The 17,950-nt window shown below is 39.2% G+C and overlaps 1 protein-coding gene across 4 annotated transcripts in view; it reads right to left on the bottom strand.

Annotated features, from left to right (window-relative positions):
* The window catches only part of NFIA (nuclear factor I A), a 387,512-nt gene that overhangs the window by 26,897 nt on the left and 342,665 nt on the right, over positions 1-17,950 (bottom strand). For 3 of the 4 annotated variants that reach the window (XM_032296832.1, XM_032296834.1, XM_032296831.1), the window contains exon 10: positions 6,085-6,176. The exons of the other annotated variant lie outside the window; for it this stretch is intronic. In XM_032296832.1, coding sequence (XP_032152723.1) covers positions 6,085-6,176 — 92 coding nt within the window. The remainder of the gene's footprint in view (positions 1-6,084; positions 6,177-17,950) is intronic. 4 annotated transcript variants of the gene reach the window in all.

Genomic DNA, 17,950 nt, shown 5'->3' on the forward strand with positions numbered 1-17,950 from the left:
ACATCCTTATTTTGCAGATGAGGAAACTGAAGTTTCAGAAGAGTTTTCTCTAAGGAAATCTGAGTTTCTTGCCTTTGTAACTCTTCAGCTGCTCCTTGAACTTCTTTGTGGTACCTAACCTTCTACACCCAGGCAGCTCCTTAGGGTGGGCAGGAAGCAGGAAATGGCTTCAGCTAACTGAAATGCAATCTCAAATGTGCTTCCGTGGGCAGGTGAGGATATAACATCAGGAGGGCCTGTTTCTTGGAAATGAGGGGTGAAGGCGTTATTGGCTGAGCCTCGTGCAGCAGTAAAGGATTCTAATTTTATCTGTTCCAGAGAAGACAGAACTGAGTATGTCTCCCTTATTGGGATGGGCTAAAACACAACCTACCACCTGATTGGCAAAAATTTAAAGTAGAGAAAAAACAAGTATAGTGTACAAGAACCACATCATCAGGCCCAAGCTAGATAAGGACAAGGAAGGAAAAACTATCCAGCCTCTTCTGCCACTTCCACTCTTTGGAAAGTTCTTAAACCCAACTCTGTGGTCCTAAAGCCGCTTAGACAAATCCTTACAGGACTGGTATCACACCTCGTTTTTGATGTTGATGTGTCATTACTATTATTTCTTCACGTTTGTTTCCTCTGCTAGACTTTAAACAACTTGAGGAGTTTTTATTCCCTGTACTTCGTAGGCGTTGAGGCTATATCAAGCAATGGAGTAAACATTAAATGATTGAAGAAAGGAACTTACGAAGAGTTCTGCAGATGGCCCAAGCTTGGTTTCCCAGGTGGAGCTTCAGGAATATGACACATAGAATGGAAACAGCTCAAAATGCTCTCCATGATCTCTACCTTCCCCATTCCACGTGCACCCCCACCAGAGGCAGACAAGGGGTGTCATGCCCATAATCTGGCTACGCAGGGACCTCTCCAGATCAGCCGGCTTCCAGCACAGTGAAGTGTGTGGCTGGTGCATACATTTGTAAATTTCATGAGGCAAAGGCAATCACACTGCTTGCAAGTCAGGCAGCTAAATGATTTATTAAGCAAAGGTTATAGCACCTGTGCCTTTTTGTCAACAAATCAGGCCCATGCCATGCCAAGCGATTCTTCTAATAGTCCAAATGGTAATTCGGTTTTAAATAGCATTTCAGATACCACAATTCTGTTGATGCAGAACAGTGATAGATTTGGGTGGTAAGGAGGAAATGCCTGTTTTTAATATTGTTTGCACTCATTTTTCATTTTAAAGAATTAGTCCTCATTGGAGTTCTGCAGGTTAAGCATTTTATTTAAACCTTTTGATTAAACTAGAACCTGAATCAAAATGAGTTCTTTGCTCAATCCTCCTGTGTGGAAATTGGTATTTCTATTTATTACTTGATGATGAAATATTAACTTTTTTTCTTTAAATAAATGCCTCCTCTTAATGGTTCTCATTTTCAGGGATCAGATTAAGTTATGGGATGCAATTGAAATGGCCGTTGGCTTTCTGCTATTTGAAACAATGGTATGTTCTCTATTATTACATTCTATCATTCAGTGGGCGTGCAGGGCATGTGAACGGTGTCTAAAGTGAAGTAAATACTGTATACCCCAGAGACCTTTCTGTATGTTAATATCAGCTGTCGTGGGACAATGTTGAAAAATAAGAGATTCAAGGTGGGACAAGTGGCCACAGTTTCTCGGAATCAATGGGTGTTCTAAAGGCTATAGGGAAGTGGCCACCTCTCATCTCAATGATCAGTGACAACATGGAGAAGGAGAAAAAAAAATGAGAGGCAAATGATGGTAGCAGAGGTAGCGGACAAGTGAGGTGGAAGAATGGGACAGATAACTCGACAGGAATGTTCCAACAAAGCCGAAAGCCAGGACGAGATATATAATGCAATTGGATGGCAGTTTGAAAGAAAACTAGCTCAAGGCAAGGCTAAAGAGAAGGCAATTCTGTTTCAGTCAAGGGAGGAATTCTCTGGAGAAACAAAATAGACTAGAAGGGAAAGAGGAGGAAAAATGCTTTCAATTATCCATGTTATCTTTCTCTACCAATCATTACAGATGATGAATAGGTGCAATAAAAGCCAATATTCAATTTTTCCAATTTACATGGAAAGAGGGCCATAATATATTGTTAAGGGGAAGAAACAGCAGGCTACCAAACAGTGTATATAATATGATCTCACTTTTTGCAATATATTTGTATGCATAGAAACATTCTGAATGGATTTATACAGAAATGTTAACAGTAGGGCTACAAGTGATTTTTATTATTTTTCTCATCTGTATTTTCCACAATTAACATGTATTATGAATGTAATAAGAAAAAGTCATTATTTTGTAAAGTTCCTTCTGAATCATTTAGACACAACCAATGTATGCAGAGTATCCACTATGAGCTGGGCACAATAATTAGTGCTTTTCTGAGCAGTCAGCACATGATTATGCTGATAAACAGTCCACTTGTCCTGTGCTGTTTTACAGAACTTTTGACTCCTAAGAGGTGAAGAGGACTTTAGAGCTTATTTAATGATCACGCTTTAAAAATTGTGTTGAAATACACACGAATAACATTTACCATCTTAACCATTTTTGAGTGTCCAGTTGAGTGGGATTCAGTACGTTCACACTGTTGTGCAATCATCACCAACATCCATCTCCAGAACTCTTTTCATCTTTTAAAGCTGAAACTCTGCACCCCTTTAACACTAACTCCCCATCTGCCCTCCCCCTAGCCCCTGGCAGCCACTACTCTACTTTCCATGTCTATGAATTTGACAACTCTAGGTACCTCACATCCGTAGAATCATACAGTATTTATTTTGTTGTGACTGGCTTATTTCACTTAGCATGTTTTCAAGATTCATTCATGTTGTGGCATATGTCAACATTTCCTTCCTTTTAAAGGATGAGTAGTATTCCATTCTACATATAGAACACATTTCGTTTATTCATTCATCTGTCAATGGAAACTTGGGTTGCTTCCAGCTTTTGGCTATTGTGGAGAATGCTGCTACAACTATGAGTGTACAGATGTCTCTCTGAAACTTTGCTTTCCATTTTTGGGGGTATACACTAATGATTAGATTTTAATGCAGTCTCAGGAATAAAAGCAGGGAATCTGCCAGTAGTATTCCTGAGAAGTGAGCATGAGTCTCTGTTGGAATATCTCCCAGGAAAAGAGCTCACCAGCTCATGAGCAGTAACATAATACAGTGGTTAGAGACCACAGGCCTTGGAGTCAGACAGAGCTGGGTGCAAATTCTTGTTCCACTCCTGACTATGGCATAGCCTTGGGAAAATCAACAATCTCCTTAGTCTCAGCTTCTTCTATAAAGTAGAGATCTATCCTACTGGATGACTATAAAGATAAGCGGCATCACATACTTGATGGACTTAATACAAAGAAAATGCCCAGTAGAGACAATATACAATCAAATAACTCCTTTTCTTAAAAAAGGTCTTATGATAGTCTGAAAGCTGCCTAGTTACAATGTCTGCATTGGTTCAATTTCCACCCACTTAGAAAAACAGAGACCCCATCAATTCCATCTTCTACAGGATGATGCTTCAGGCGTTTTAAGAAATTTCCACTGGAAACTGGTCTTTGGGAGCAGAAAGGCCATTTTATTTTGCCTTTGTTTATAGATTTATGTACAAGATACTGATTCTACATTTAGAGACCTGAAGTATCTGATTGGGTGACTCTTCAATTCTTATTTCTCCAGAGGTAGAAAGCTAAATTTTGTTTTCCCAGATAACTTTTCCTGTAATGTAATTAATATAAATGTCATGTCTTATAACAAGGATATCAATATAGAAAAACACAAGTTTGCCTAGGAAGTCTGTACACCATGTTCTAATTATGTTTTGAAAAATTCTTCTCAAAAATCCCCCTTTGAACTAATGTCCTCTTGAAAGGGAACTTATTTTTTAAGGCATATTATTATTTTTATTATCTGTATCTATATACATCTAACACGTTAAATGATTCCAGAAAATAGTTCCCCATTTAAGAAAGAGTTAATATATATACCTTAAAATTAAAATATTTAGAGCACATAATTTTTACCACAAAATATCTTTTTTTGAGGGGGAGGGTGGAAATGACAACTCCATTAGCATAGTTTCTCATTAGACAACTGGGAATGGCTTTCTTCAAGCCAAATGTGGCAGGTGTCACTATGGTAAGAAACATTTAATCTGTTGATGCCAAATATTTAGCAGAAACCCCCCCCCCCAAAAAAAAAACAAAAAAAACAACCAAATTCAGTTCCAGATGCCAATATTGGGCCTACATGACATCATTCATCCAGATGCGTGGAAAATCTGGATTTTTAAGAATTGAATTTTTGTGGTCAGCATTATGAAGACTCAGGTTCCGGGTTAAGTAAGGCATTTGTGAAGCAAAGCCACAGTCGACGAGGATACATTTTGATTATAGAGAAATAAATTGAACGGAACACAGCATACAATTTCAGGGCCGCGAATCACAGCTTACATAAAAAATACTATGTAAAATACAAACAGGACATTTCAAAGCTGCCTTTTTAAAGCTCTTAATGAACCAACTTGAGGACATTTGTGCTTTTGGAAAAGCAATTATCCAATACAGAGCCACCATCTCCAGTTCTCCCCCTCTCATTGAACTTGGACACTAAACGCCAAATGTAGAAAATTAAATTATGTTTTTATGTTTTAATGCTTTATAGGTAACTATGCAACTTCAGATTCACTTGAACATTTGAAGGTATGGGAAAATAAGCAAATAACTGAAAGAATTTTATAGGAGGTACTGAATAGCACACTTTAATCCCAGGTGCCATGTGCAGGTCAGTTTAAGAAGAAACTGCAGAGGTGGGAAACTCAAGAGTTAACCAACCTTCCCCCTCCCCTTTTGGCTCCCCCTCTCCTCCCAGCTGCCTTCTCTGCTGATGCTGTACTTTCTGTGACCCTGCTTCAGTGTGAGTAAGGCTTCAGATACAATGCAGTTTAACCTGTGCTGTCGACATAGCAATAAACCAAAGCCCTTTATAGAGGGAGCAAATGGACCCAGGAAGGCAAATCTATCCCATTCATAAGCACCTGGCCATATTACAAACAGACACGGATAGTTATAAATTAGGCATGTGGAGATTCCACACCCAGGCATGTGCACAAAATTGCTCCAAGAATGTTTTCAAACACCATGCTAAGAACCTTACAGAGAAAATACTTTCCTTATGTTAATTGCGATAAAATATGGTCATGTTCTAATTAGGAAATCAGAGAGCAGGTGATTTCAAAATGTGACTCTAATTCTATTTCACAAACCTCTAAATACATCTACCTATACTAACTTCAAACTTAAAAACTCTTTCAATGTTGCTCAATGTACAGCAGCCATTCCAAAACTTTTCCAAAAGATTTCTTCTCCTTGACCTAGGCTAGCACAAAACACAACTGTCTATGGGCAGACAAGCTCTAGATGTCCAGCTATTCTTCTTCTCTCATCACCTGCTTCAGATATGACTCACACACACCCCTTGCCACCCACCATACTTTGCTTCCCAGTGGCCAGCAGTAATCACTAACAAACATGTCTTATTTCTGGACCAACACCAGTAACTTAATAGGGCTCATACACCCTTTCCCCCTTCTTTCATTTAGAAAGCTTGCCAGGTTCCTGGGGACCCTCTAATGAATAAAGAGGAGTGGCTGGTCCCTTCACACCCAGCATGCACTCTGATGTCACTGGCAACCAGACATTACTTTCAAGTTCTGTAGGGGCCTGCTTCAGTCTGCTTGCATTTAGAGGGCCATGAATTCCTAAAAGAGGGAACACACGCTGGCTAACACAGGGAAACCTTTTCTGCTATAGCTAAAACAGTTCTGACCTGGAAGTCCTCTTCTTCTACCCACTCAATACAAGAAGGAAAAATTGCAGGCAAAGTTTTCTGTGATTTCTGAGAACACATGGAAATGTGGCTGGTGGGATCAGGAGGGGAGGGAGGACTGGACAGGGTCTGGGAAATGCGGCCTTTTGTGCCAAAAGACAAGTTAAAATGCACCTGATGAATAATACAAGCTGCACCACATACAGAAAAGATGAGAGCGGCCCACCTGTGTCTGTTGAGGGATATTTACAAAGCTTGGATCCCGTGGTCCAACACTGACGAATCGGTTTGCGGGGGAGGTGCTGGGTGTCGAGTAGGCTGTGAAGGGAAGGGACACATGCGTTCAGGAAGCGGCACGAGATTGCACACACAAACAACACCAAAACACACAGTCTCTGAGCCGACGCAGCTGATTAACAAGGAAATGTGCAAACACTGTAGCTAGCAAAGGGGTCTGGCTAGCAAGGGCGTTTTAGACAGTCAAAAAAGGGGGAAGGGGGATTTGGCTTCCAAAGACCGTTGGGATAAAATGATGTCGAACTGATTCTCAGACGAGCTATTTTCTCCTTCTACCATACAAATTAGAACATGCAGGGCATTTGCAAAGTATACTTTCTGAGTTAAACATGAGCTCTGGGGTCAGAAAGAGATATCCTAGTCTTTAGAGCAGAGGGAAAAAGAAATCAGGTAGGAAGAGGAGGAAAGCAGTTCATTTTACAAGCTTGCTTTTCACACCGTTACACTCCTAAAAAATCATGAAATGGTCCTGTGCCTCTACATCTAGAGATGGAAGAGGAATCTTTATAGAAGGAACTAATGGGTTCTCCAGGAAGGACGTAGACAGGCCCAGCAGTGTCTAGATTCTTTATGATGCACAATATATGCTTTTAATATTAACTTTTGTAGTCTTCCCATCCTAGAACCTTTCTGTTCGGGCATAAACAATCAAGACCCTTTGTCAACTAAGGTATCACCCTGGAACCTCAGGTACCACATTTCAGTTCACTATCCTTTCTCGGTACATGGAAATTTGGTTGTTGGTTTTCACGTTTGTACTTAAGAGCTTCTTTCTACTGTAGTGGAAAAAAAAATTCAGTGGCTTTGGTGTTTCATTGGCTCATAAATTCAAAGATACATTTTGTTTTTTGGTGTCCTGCAATTCACTTCTTTATAACAAACTCCAAGGATTTGTTCACATTCTTCCTTTGTGCTAGAATCTTTAGACTATTACTTAAAATAATTTCAAATTTCTTAACAATAATTGTAAAAGGCCTAAGGTTTTTAAACTAACTGTAGACACACACCATCTAAGAAGCAATCTGGATATGCAACTTAGGAAAACAGAGATAACTGAAGGCATGATATCAAATTCCTGCCAGATTTTTTTTTTCCTTATTGACATCATCTGCTCCTTTGACTTTCTGCTTTACAGAAAATTGCTCATACTTCTTGTTTCTCTCGTTAAACAAATCTAGGGATAAAATTTCCACCATCTGGCCCAGGTCCTGTTGGTTGTTTTTGATAAGAGCTAAGCCACCCAAACAGATCTGCAATGGTTACGTGGATGTGGACACGGCTGTGTTAAAATGGCACTGAGCAGAGGCTGAGGGTGAGGGTCCCTGATGTCTCTTAAATAAGAAACTTTTTGTGGTCATAGTATTTGTTTTAGGAGAATCTCCTCAGTAATGACTTTATATAAAATGATCTCTAAATGTCTGATGTGTTGTACTGTCTAGCAAAGTGAATCTACTGATTTTGTCTCTAGCCCATGCTATGCCAGTCTAATTTGAACAGATTTGAGAAATACCACTGTATTTAGCCATTCTGCATGTACCTCTCACTTACTGGTATGGGGGTAATTCAATTTTTTTAAAAGCTCGGTAAAATAATTTATATTATGTGTTCCATTTGCTCCATGGCTTTACTTTGATATGCTTTGAGAAACAGCAACATAAAGTTATATACTGAAAATGACAGACTATAATCATCTGAGTGTGCTCCCCTGCTCTTAGAGCACAAAGAGGATGTGGGAGGGACGAGGAGGAAGCTAGGAGGTAAAACAACCTGTTGAACCTGTTAGTGGTTAGGAAGAAAAGTCTTCTTTCACACATGAATAGGTGGGTAGGCTGAGAAGGAACAAAAAGGAATAAAGGTATATGAAGGTATGAAGGCCGAGTGATTGATGACAGACGCTGAAACACAAGTCTGTGTTTCATGGCCCTAACAGAACAGTGTGCACCCACCTGCTGCTCATCATAGACACGTAGCAGGACTTCCTACGACATTCTTACCACACTGGGGACATCCAAAACAAGCATGCTAACAGATCCCAACACAGAAACTGTTCTGGGGGTTGCGGGGGGAGAAATTTGATTGTGAAGATAGCTTGACCATAGCAAGCTTACTAAATCTGGCAAGGTATTTATATTATATCCCATCATCTATTTTTGCTTAACCTCAATTTCTCCATTTGAAAGAAGCTTCAGCATACAAATACTTTAGTTACCCAAAATTTCTATGAGGCCAACAATCAGATATTTTCCCTTCTTCCATCATGGGACAAAATTTCAGTCTTAGTTTCAGAACATCCCAGAAGGCCTTTCATGCTCTCAAGGCCTACCAAAACTTCTCCAAATTTTATTCTAGTTTTTTAAAAAGAGAACAATGGTGAGAGAGGTACGAGTGTATTTGCATTAAAATGTGTGTGTGTGTGTGTGTGTGTGTATGTGTGTGTGTGCACGTGTATAACAACTACAAAAGTCTAGTAGTCTTTGAGTACCCAAGTCAAAGAATGGGACAAATGGTGCCCAGGGAAATTTATTCCATAGAAAGCTATCTTCTGGGAAAAGGACACAGGGAAAACAAGGGAAGGAAGAAAGAAATTCTGACTCATCTTCCATTATTCTAGCTAGCAGGGTGGTCACTTACAACAGGATGTAGTCCCAAAAATGATATGACATAAGTTGAATTTGATTTTCCTAAAGACACAATTGAGTAAGGAAATTACGCTGTTGAACAAAACCTTAACTGAAACTTTTTGTTAAAACAACCGCATTTACCATAGTGAATCAATTACACACACACCATTAAGAGCTTTCAACATGAATATAAAATCAAGTAAAGGGGCAACAGGGTAATTAATTACATACAGCTGTGTATACTATGATATTGTATCATATTCATATCTTTCTTAATTACAATTCTTGCCTTATTTACAACAGCAATAATCAAAGCTATAGGCAGACCTATGAAAAATCATAAAATCAGAATACAGCTTTCTGGGGAGATTATCGTAGGACATTTTTGAGAATTCTGGAGGGGAGGTTCAGATGTACTTGATGATGTATTGATAAAGTCAACAGGGAAATCAATTTGGCTATATAATCTCATTATAAGAATCTTCATGACAAACATGACTATTAGAAATCAAATCATTGATTATATGGCTGCCTCTGAAATGGAAACTGCTTTTTTTTTTTAAGCAGCCATTTTACCTATATTAGCAATAGTGCTATGAACCATTTTCTTAACATTACTGAAGAATGCTCCTATAAGAAGCTTCTCACATGCACTAATCTGACTATATTTTCTCTCTCTCTAATGTATTTCTTCGCATTTTCCAAGAGCCACAGTTTGGCCTGAACCACATTAAGTTTCAAAATCCCAAACCAGAATTTGATCCCGTATCCAGAAAATTACATTTTTTCTGCGTTACCCCCTTATCATAGATATTGTTAATTCTATAATCCTTCACTTAGACAGTATCTGTCCCACGTCTCTAAGATCAGCTGGGAAATGACTCAACAGTTCTCTCTTTATGAACAACAGTTCGACAGGGGCTCTCAGGATGCTAGGAATTACCTCTAGGGGCACTGTGGGGTACATGGACATGAGGGAGTTGGGTGGAGAGGGGGACAGTAGGGGAGATCACCCACCAGCACTGCTTTTTTTTTTTTTAACAGAGTTGTTGGGGAGCAGTCCCACCATGTTGCTCAGCCTGGTCTCAAACTTCTGGGCTCAGGCAATCCTCCTGCCTTGGCCTCCCAAGATGCTGGGACCAAGTACTGCTCTTTATCACTGCAGATGTCCTTGAGAGGACTGAACTGCCTCTATGTCCTCAGAAATGAATGTGGCTTACTGCCTGCTAGCCAAACAAATTCCAGTTTTGGCTGTTCCTGTGATAGGTTTCCTTTTTTCTTTTTCCACATGGGGAGGTGTAAGAGATATAGCTGCAAAAAGGAACCATGGCATTTGTAGATGAATTCATTGTGAGTCAGAAACAGCCTTCACTCAACAATTATACCTGAACATGGTGTTGAGAACATGGTCAAACTGGTTTGAATGGAGAGGCTTTTGTCTTGTCTTTGGAAAAAATATGACTGAAGAAGAAGATATTAAGAATTAAAATATTTATGCCAATGTCAACTGATGTTTATTTTTTTGAGATGGAGTCTGGCTCTGTCACCCAGGCTGAAGTGCAGTGGCATGAACACAGCTTACTGAAGCCCTGACCTCTTGAACTGAGATGATTCTCATACCTCAACTTCCTGAGTAGCGGGGACTACAGGCATGATGTGCCATCATGCCCTTCTAATTTTTAAAATTATTCATAGAGACGAGGTCTCCCTATGTTGGCCAGACTGGTCTCAAACTCCTGGGCTTAAGTGATCCTCCCACCTTGGCCTCCCAAAGGGCTGGGATTATAGATGTGAGCCACTACTCTCAGTCAGTTAATATTTCTTTAAGATGAAAATATTAATAAAACCCCCAAATCTGACTAACTAGAAAATGTGAGTTCAGATTGGTTGGCTTTGAAAGCCCGCAGTTAGTTTCGAGGTTTAGTTCAAATTTAGCAATCACTAAAATACATATAATCACAGAAAGGCAGGAAAGGGAGAAAATTTAGCCAGATTTCTTCTGTGCAAAGGGTAAACCTGAAAGAAGAGCTGCTCTTTGAACGAACACCCCTCTATATTCCCACAGGGTGCCCAGAAGGAGGCTGAGAGGCCAGTTTCACCTGGGGCTGACCTACTTGAGTGACAGCCAGCTCCTCTGGCCCCAGCTAGGAGGAAATGTGAGGCATCTTGGCAGAAAAGATACAGTAGGAGACTGATGAGCTCTGAGCTTCTGAGTTTACTTCCAGATGCAGGAAGGGATGAGGTACCCTAAACCTTGGCAGCCTGGCCTACAAACCAACATGAAGTTTGAAGAGAAATTCGTCTTCTGTTTAATCAAAGATTCCAAATACACAGAAGTAGCAAACATTCACCCCTTTTCATTCCCTTAAACTCCATCCACTAAGTCTAGCTTCTGCAGAGCATCATAGAGACATTTTAATATATTCATTTTTTCCCTCTCTCACCAAGAGATATTTATTTCAACCCCAGCTACGTGCCAGGCTCTGTACTGAGCACTATTGAGGCTGCAAAGGCTAGTAAGACACACTGCTATCCCCAACATGTCCTAATATCCTAATGGGGAGAGATAAGTACAGAAAATGGAAACACGAGTACCTAAAAGTAATTAATATAAAGAAAACTCGGCAGGGTGTAAAGGAAAGACAAGGGACACTGGCAAGAGGAACAGGACAAGGTTTACAGGGGAGGCAGAGAGGGCTTCTGGGATGGGCTGTGAAAAATGTGTTGGTTGGCAGATTCCAGGGGACTGAGGCCACCAAGGGCACAGCACATTTGGAGGAAGCGAGGCAGGGAAGGGAGCCAGCAATTGCTGAGGGAAAGGAGGAAACGGGGAACTTGCAAATTACATTTTGCCATACAGCAAGGGAAGGTAACATTTTAAGGACCAGAGACCTGAAGGTTTGAAAATGATGGGGAAGAAGCCTGTTGAATTTATTTTAAGAGGAGGAAATAATTTACAAAATAGACAGACACCAAATTTCAATTCTAAACACCGTTAAGCCAACTAGACATTCTTCCATTCTAAACCTTTCCCTTCTTATCTCAAATATCAAGATGCACATTTCATGGGTTCCCTCGTTTTCAGAAACTCAGACATATTCATGTGTGGGAGCCTTCCTCTAAAGGTAGTCAAAAATTCAATTTCATTCAAAATAGACTTACTGTATGATTCGACTACCTGCTTAGAATGTGCTAGTTATTAGACAAAAGTAATCGAAACAAGTTCAGGAACATAGACGTAAACAGAACCATGGGGATTCAAATTGCAATTGTATTAAATGTTTGTCAGTGACTCCTGGCAGTAAAGGAAGCGTGCCTAAGAAACATTCAGTTGCAAGCTGAAACAGGGAGATGACTAAATACCTCACTGAAATAATTTCCCCAATCTTTTAACTGCACTGTCATACTATTCGGAAAAAAAAAAAGGCCCTGTGAGAAAACTTTCATTTCTAAAAAAAAAAAAATGCAGAAACTGTTAGAAAATAGATTGGCTAATTTCGAAATGAAACCATTACAATTAAACTCATTTAAAAATTTGAACAGCACTGCTTCTTACAAGGTCACAAAAGAAATGCTGGAAAATATTGGAGTGTTTCTCCTTCAAAGAAATCAATCAGCATCGACAAGTTTACTGGGCCTGGGTTAGTATTATTAATATCATTATATAGCTAGAGAAAGAGCCTTTTAAAAACCTACAGACTTTACTTACACATGACCTAATATTCAAAGATTTAGAAATCCCTGCGTGATGGAATGGATGTTGTTGTTTTTATCCAGATGTTTAGCATCTAGAGGACTATGCTGACTTTCTATTATTTTGATCACATCTGTACAGTTCCCTCATCCTATTATTTCTGCGAATCTTTCGTCTTTCCAAACAAGTTACCAACGGCAACAACAAAAACTCACAACCCTCAGGGCCCAGAATTAAAGCCTCCTTATCGCTAGTAAATTACCACACAACAACATACCCACAAGCTTCCTTCCTGAAAAGCTAATGAGTTCTGACTTTAATATACTAGCATTGCATAACATGTATGATAACTATTTGTACGGCATATCTAAGGTGTCAAGAATTTACAAAATTCATGGAAAGAATTGGTCTGGCCAGATGGTTTTGCTCTTTTGGCATTTCTATTTGTATTAAGAATCCTAAGGGCAGTAGGAGGTCAAGTTATATCAGAATTTGGGGTAAAATGTATAGAAAGGGAGGTAAGACAATTCATGTTCTAATGTGCACACAGAGAGGAGACCAGAGTAACCCTTCAAATGAAGACGCTTTGATCTTGTATTATCAAAATCTGTGTAAGAAGAAGGCACTTTACAATGAGTGCAATGAGTGTTTCCTGTAGCCAATCTTTTTTTTTTTTTTTTTTTCTTAAGACAGAGTCTTGCTCTGTCACCAGGCTGGAATGCAGTGGTGTGATCTTGACTCACTGCAACCTCTGCCTCCCATTTTCAAGTGACTCTCCTGCCTCAGCCTCCTGAGTAGCTGGGACTACAGGCGCGTGCCACCATGCCCAGCCAATTTTTTTTCTTTTTATATTTTTAGTAGAGACAAGGTTTCACCATGTTGGCCAGGAGGATGGCTTGATTTCTTGACCTGGTGATCCATCTGCCTCGGCCTCCCAAAGTGCTGGGATTACAGGCATGAGCCACTGTGCCTGGCCTTTTTTTTGTTTATTTGTTTTTAAGAGACAGGGTCTTCTTTTGTCACCCAGGCTGGAATGGAGTGCAGTGGTATAATCACAGCTCACTGCAGCCTCAAACTCCTGGGGGCTCAAGTGATCTTCTCACCTCAGCTTTCCCAGTAGTTAGGACTACAGGCACATGCCACCATGCCCAGCCAATTTTTTTACTTTTATTTTTTGTAGAGGTAGGGGTCTTGCTATGTTGCTCAGGCTGGTTTGGGAACCTGGTTTCAAGCAATCTTCCTGTGATGGCCTCCCAAACTGCTGGGGTTACAGGTGTGAGCCACTGCACCTGGCCAGCAGTCTGTCTGTCTGAACTGCCTGTAACATTCTTTCTCATAATAGTTTTTAAAGGCCAACAGTACAACTTTGTTTTAGTTCATCTTAAATTTATTCTGCCAGCTAATTCAAATTCTATGACTGTCATTTATTTTTATGTGTATGCTGTGTGTTGCTCAATTGATAGAAAATATTTATTGATGAGAAGCAACCATATATATAGGTAGGAACAGGTGAAAGTTATATTAAATAGCCACAGGGAATAAACCCTGGATTCAGCTGGGGTTTGCTAAAAATAGAAACATAGATCGATATATTGGATTGCTCCCTCTTGAAAGGCTTCTGCAGACTCTCAAAAGGCAGTGCAACTCTGGAAATCTACTTTGGGAATTTATCCTTCACAAATACTAATAATATAGATAAAGGGTTATGCTACAGGATGTTCATTACATCATTACTTATAAGAGCAACAAATTGGAACCAACTTACAAGTTAATGCTTCATCCATACATTGGAATATTTGCAGCCATTAATAATATTTTAAAATAATAGTTAATGCCACTGTAATGTGTTTATAAGATGAAATAAGAATCATTTTAAAAACTGTATAATACACACATATATCATGATCCATTACGATTAAAATATGCACAGAAAATGACTGGAAAATATGAGAGTGATTATCTTTGAAGGCTGGGATTATGGATGATTTTTTTTCTTTTCTGAGATGTGTCTTGCTCTGTTGCCCAGGCTAGAGTCCAGTGGCTTTAACACAGCTCACTGCAGCCTTGACCTCCTGGGCTCAAGTGATCCTCCTGCCTCAGCCTCCGGAGTAGCTGGGACCACAGGTGTGTGCCACCATGCCTGGCTAATTTTATTTTTTTAGAGACACCATATCATTATGTTGCCCAGGTTGGTCTTTAACTCCTGGGCTCAAGTGATCTTCCTGCCTCAGCCTCCCAGTGTGCTGGGATTACAGGTGTGTGCCATTGCACCCAGCCAAATTATGGATGATTTTTAAATAACTGCCAGTAATTTTTAATCTTAAATAAAACACAATTGGAACCTGAAAATCTCAAGTAATACTTCTTTTGGGGGCAGTGCAACATAGCCAATAGAAAATAAATTTTAAAATCAGCAAATCCTGGATTGAATTCATTAGATCTCTTATTAGAAATGTGGTCTTGGCAAGTGAGTTAACCTCTCAGAACTTCTCTATAGAGAGTCCAGCATAATGGACATTATTTATTGCAATACTCCCAGCCCCCTTTTTTTTTGGTTTTAAAGATGGGGTTTCTCCATGTTGGTCAGGGTGGTCTCGAACTCCCAACCTTAGGTGATCCGCCCGCCTCAACCTCCCAAAGTGATGGGATTACAGGCGTCCATCACGCCCAGCTACTCCCAGCCCTTTAACTAAGGCTTTACCCCTCTGTGATGTCCAACAGATCACTCTCTTCACAGAAACAGTCCAAAGGGTGATCCCTATGGAGAGGCTTTGCAAATAGGGTGGGAAATCCCTAGAATTCCAATTTTAATCCCAATCCCTAGATTCCAATATCTGATAAGGGACATTATGTCCCCAACATATCTGCCTTCCAACAATTAAAAAAGATAACGTCCAAACTTCTCAAGGGTTAACGTTATGATCAGACTCATGCAATTTGAAAAGGTGTAAATTGGCACAACCTTTCTGAAAGCAATTCTGTAATGTGTATCAAAAGGAACGTTCATACTGTTTGTATTAGCAATTCCAATTCTAGAACTCTATCCGAAGAAAAATTAGAGTTGGGGACAAAAATATATGTCTAAGGATATGCTGGAGCATACTCCATAGGCTGGAAGAAGAAAAGTTAATGTTCTGTAGTAGGAAAATAGGTAAAAAATTATTTAAAATTCCATTTCTTCTTATTTTTTTTAAGAAAAAGCATAAAATTTGAATTAATGGCATATTAAATATTATATTCAGTACGGTCACAATCATTTTATATGTGTATGTATGTGTACACACACACACACACACACACACACACACACACACACACACACAAAGATGAGGAAACAAGACCAAAATGTTAATAGTTGATTATAGGAGAATATAATCTTCTTTTTTATGCTTTTCTATATTTTTCAAATTTCCTAAAATGACATATATTATTTTGATAAAGAAAGATTTAAACTCATCTGTCATCTGAAATAAAAAACTAAGGCAAACACAAGAGCTGACTGGGTTATGATGACCCAAATGAATGGAATCATCCAATATTCTGTTTCCTTTTGCTATTCCTTCTTTGCAATGTCTATCTCTTAATCTTTTTCCTGCTTTGGTTTCCGTGTTTTTCATCTATTTCAATGTACCCAGGGTGGTGTTATTCTTGATGCAATGTAAAAAAGTTTTAATGGGGTGTTTCAGGATTTTCAAGGGAAAGCTGTATGATATCACACCTCTAAACATAATACGTGTCCTGGCAGAGTAGCTGGACTTCAAAGTCCTGGCTTGGAGCCCAACAGACTGGGAATTGAACCTTTGCTCAGTTTCATCTCCTTAAAAAGGGGCTAACAATTCCAGTTATGTAGATTTATAATAACAAATGCAACTAAGGTAATGCCTATGAAAATACCTGTCAAAATGCTTGATTTTAAACAATTCTTTTCATTTAAAAAATTTAGACACTAAAATATTAGACTACCGAAAATTAGAATGCTCTAAAAATATATTTATAACAAATTACGGTATTAGGTAGTACATGTACATTTATATTTAATGGGTTTGTAAGGCAGAACCTGCAAACAAATAATAGCTACTATGAATAAAAATGCTCACCTTACACTGAACCCCATGCTCTCCATGAGGAGGAAAAGAGCATTATTCTTTACGAGAAAAATCATACATTTTTGGTATCACTCCAAAAGTTCAGGTTAGTACAGCTAAAAGCCAGATGTATAAAAATTGCCAAGGATTTCATGAACTCCCCCATGTGTGAGTATGTGATTTGGATCACTGTCATCACTGAAGTATCGACAAGATTATTAGATCACTAGACAGATCTTTTTAAGAATAAATGAATCATTATATTTAATATAAAAGGAGGACTGAAAACTTAGTAATATCTTTCTCACTAGATAAGGCACCAAAAAAATTGTCCGCCAACAACCTTGTCCCCTTCCCTGGACTAAACCACCATTACCAGTTTCCATCCTTCCACTTACATTCCAACGTGTACATGCATCCCCACTCCCAGGCAGCATTCCCTACATATTTCTTAGTACTCTCCTTTGCCGAATTAATGTAACGATAAAACTCAAAGATTAGTCCATGACTTCATGGAGATAGAACTATCTTTTTATTTTTTAAAAATTTATATATATATATATATATTTTTTTTTTCTTGCACTTTAGGTTCTGGGGTACATGTGCAGATCATGCAGGATTGTTGCATAGGTACATACGTGGCAATATGTTTTGCTGCCTTGATCCCCCATCACCCATATCTGGCACTACTCCCCATGTTATCCCTCCCTAACCTTCCTACCCCCACTGTCCCTCCTCTAGTCCCCCCCACAGACCCCAGTGTGTGATGCTCCCCTCCCTGTGTCCATGTGTTCTCATTGTTCAACACCTGTCTATGAGTGAGAACATGCAGTGTTTGATTTTCTGTTCTTGTGTCAGTTTGCTGAGAATGATGGTTTCCAGGTTCATCCATGTCCATACAAAGGACATGAACTCATAGTTTTTTATGGCTGCATAGTATTCCATGGTGTATATATGCTACATTTTCCCTGTCCAGTCTATCATTGATGGACATTTGGGTTGGTTCCAGGTCTATGCTATTGTAAACAGTGCTGCAATGAACATACCTGTGCATGTGTCTTTATAACAGAATGATTTATAATCCTTTGGATATATACCCAGTAGCGGGATTGCTGGGTCAAATGGAATTTCTATTTCTAGGTCCTTGAGGAATTGCTACACTGTCTTCCACAACGGTTAGACTAATTTACACTCCCACCAACAGTGTAAAAGTGTTCCTATTTCTCCACATCTCTCCCGCATCTGTTGTGTCCAGATTTTTTAATGATCGCCATTCTAACTGGCGTGAGATGGTATCTCAATGTGTCTTTGATATGCATTTCTCTAATGACCAGTGATGATGAGCATTTTTTCATGTTTGTTGGTCTCATATATGTCTTCTTTTGAAAAATGTCT

This window comes from Sapajus apella, unplaced genomic scaffold (assembly GCF_009761245.1).
Source record: "Sapajus apella isolate SASKATOON/1434 unplaced genomic scaffold, GSC_monkey_1.0 scaffold36, whole genome shotgun sequence".
Taxonomy (NCBI): Eukaryota; Metazoa; Chordata; class Mammalia; order Primates; family Cebidae; genus Sapajus; species Sapajus apella.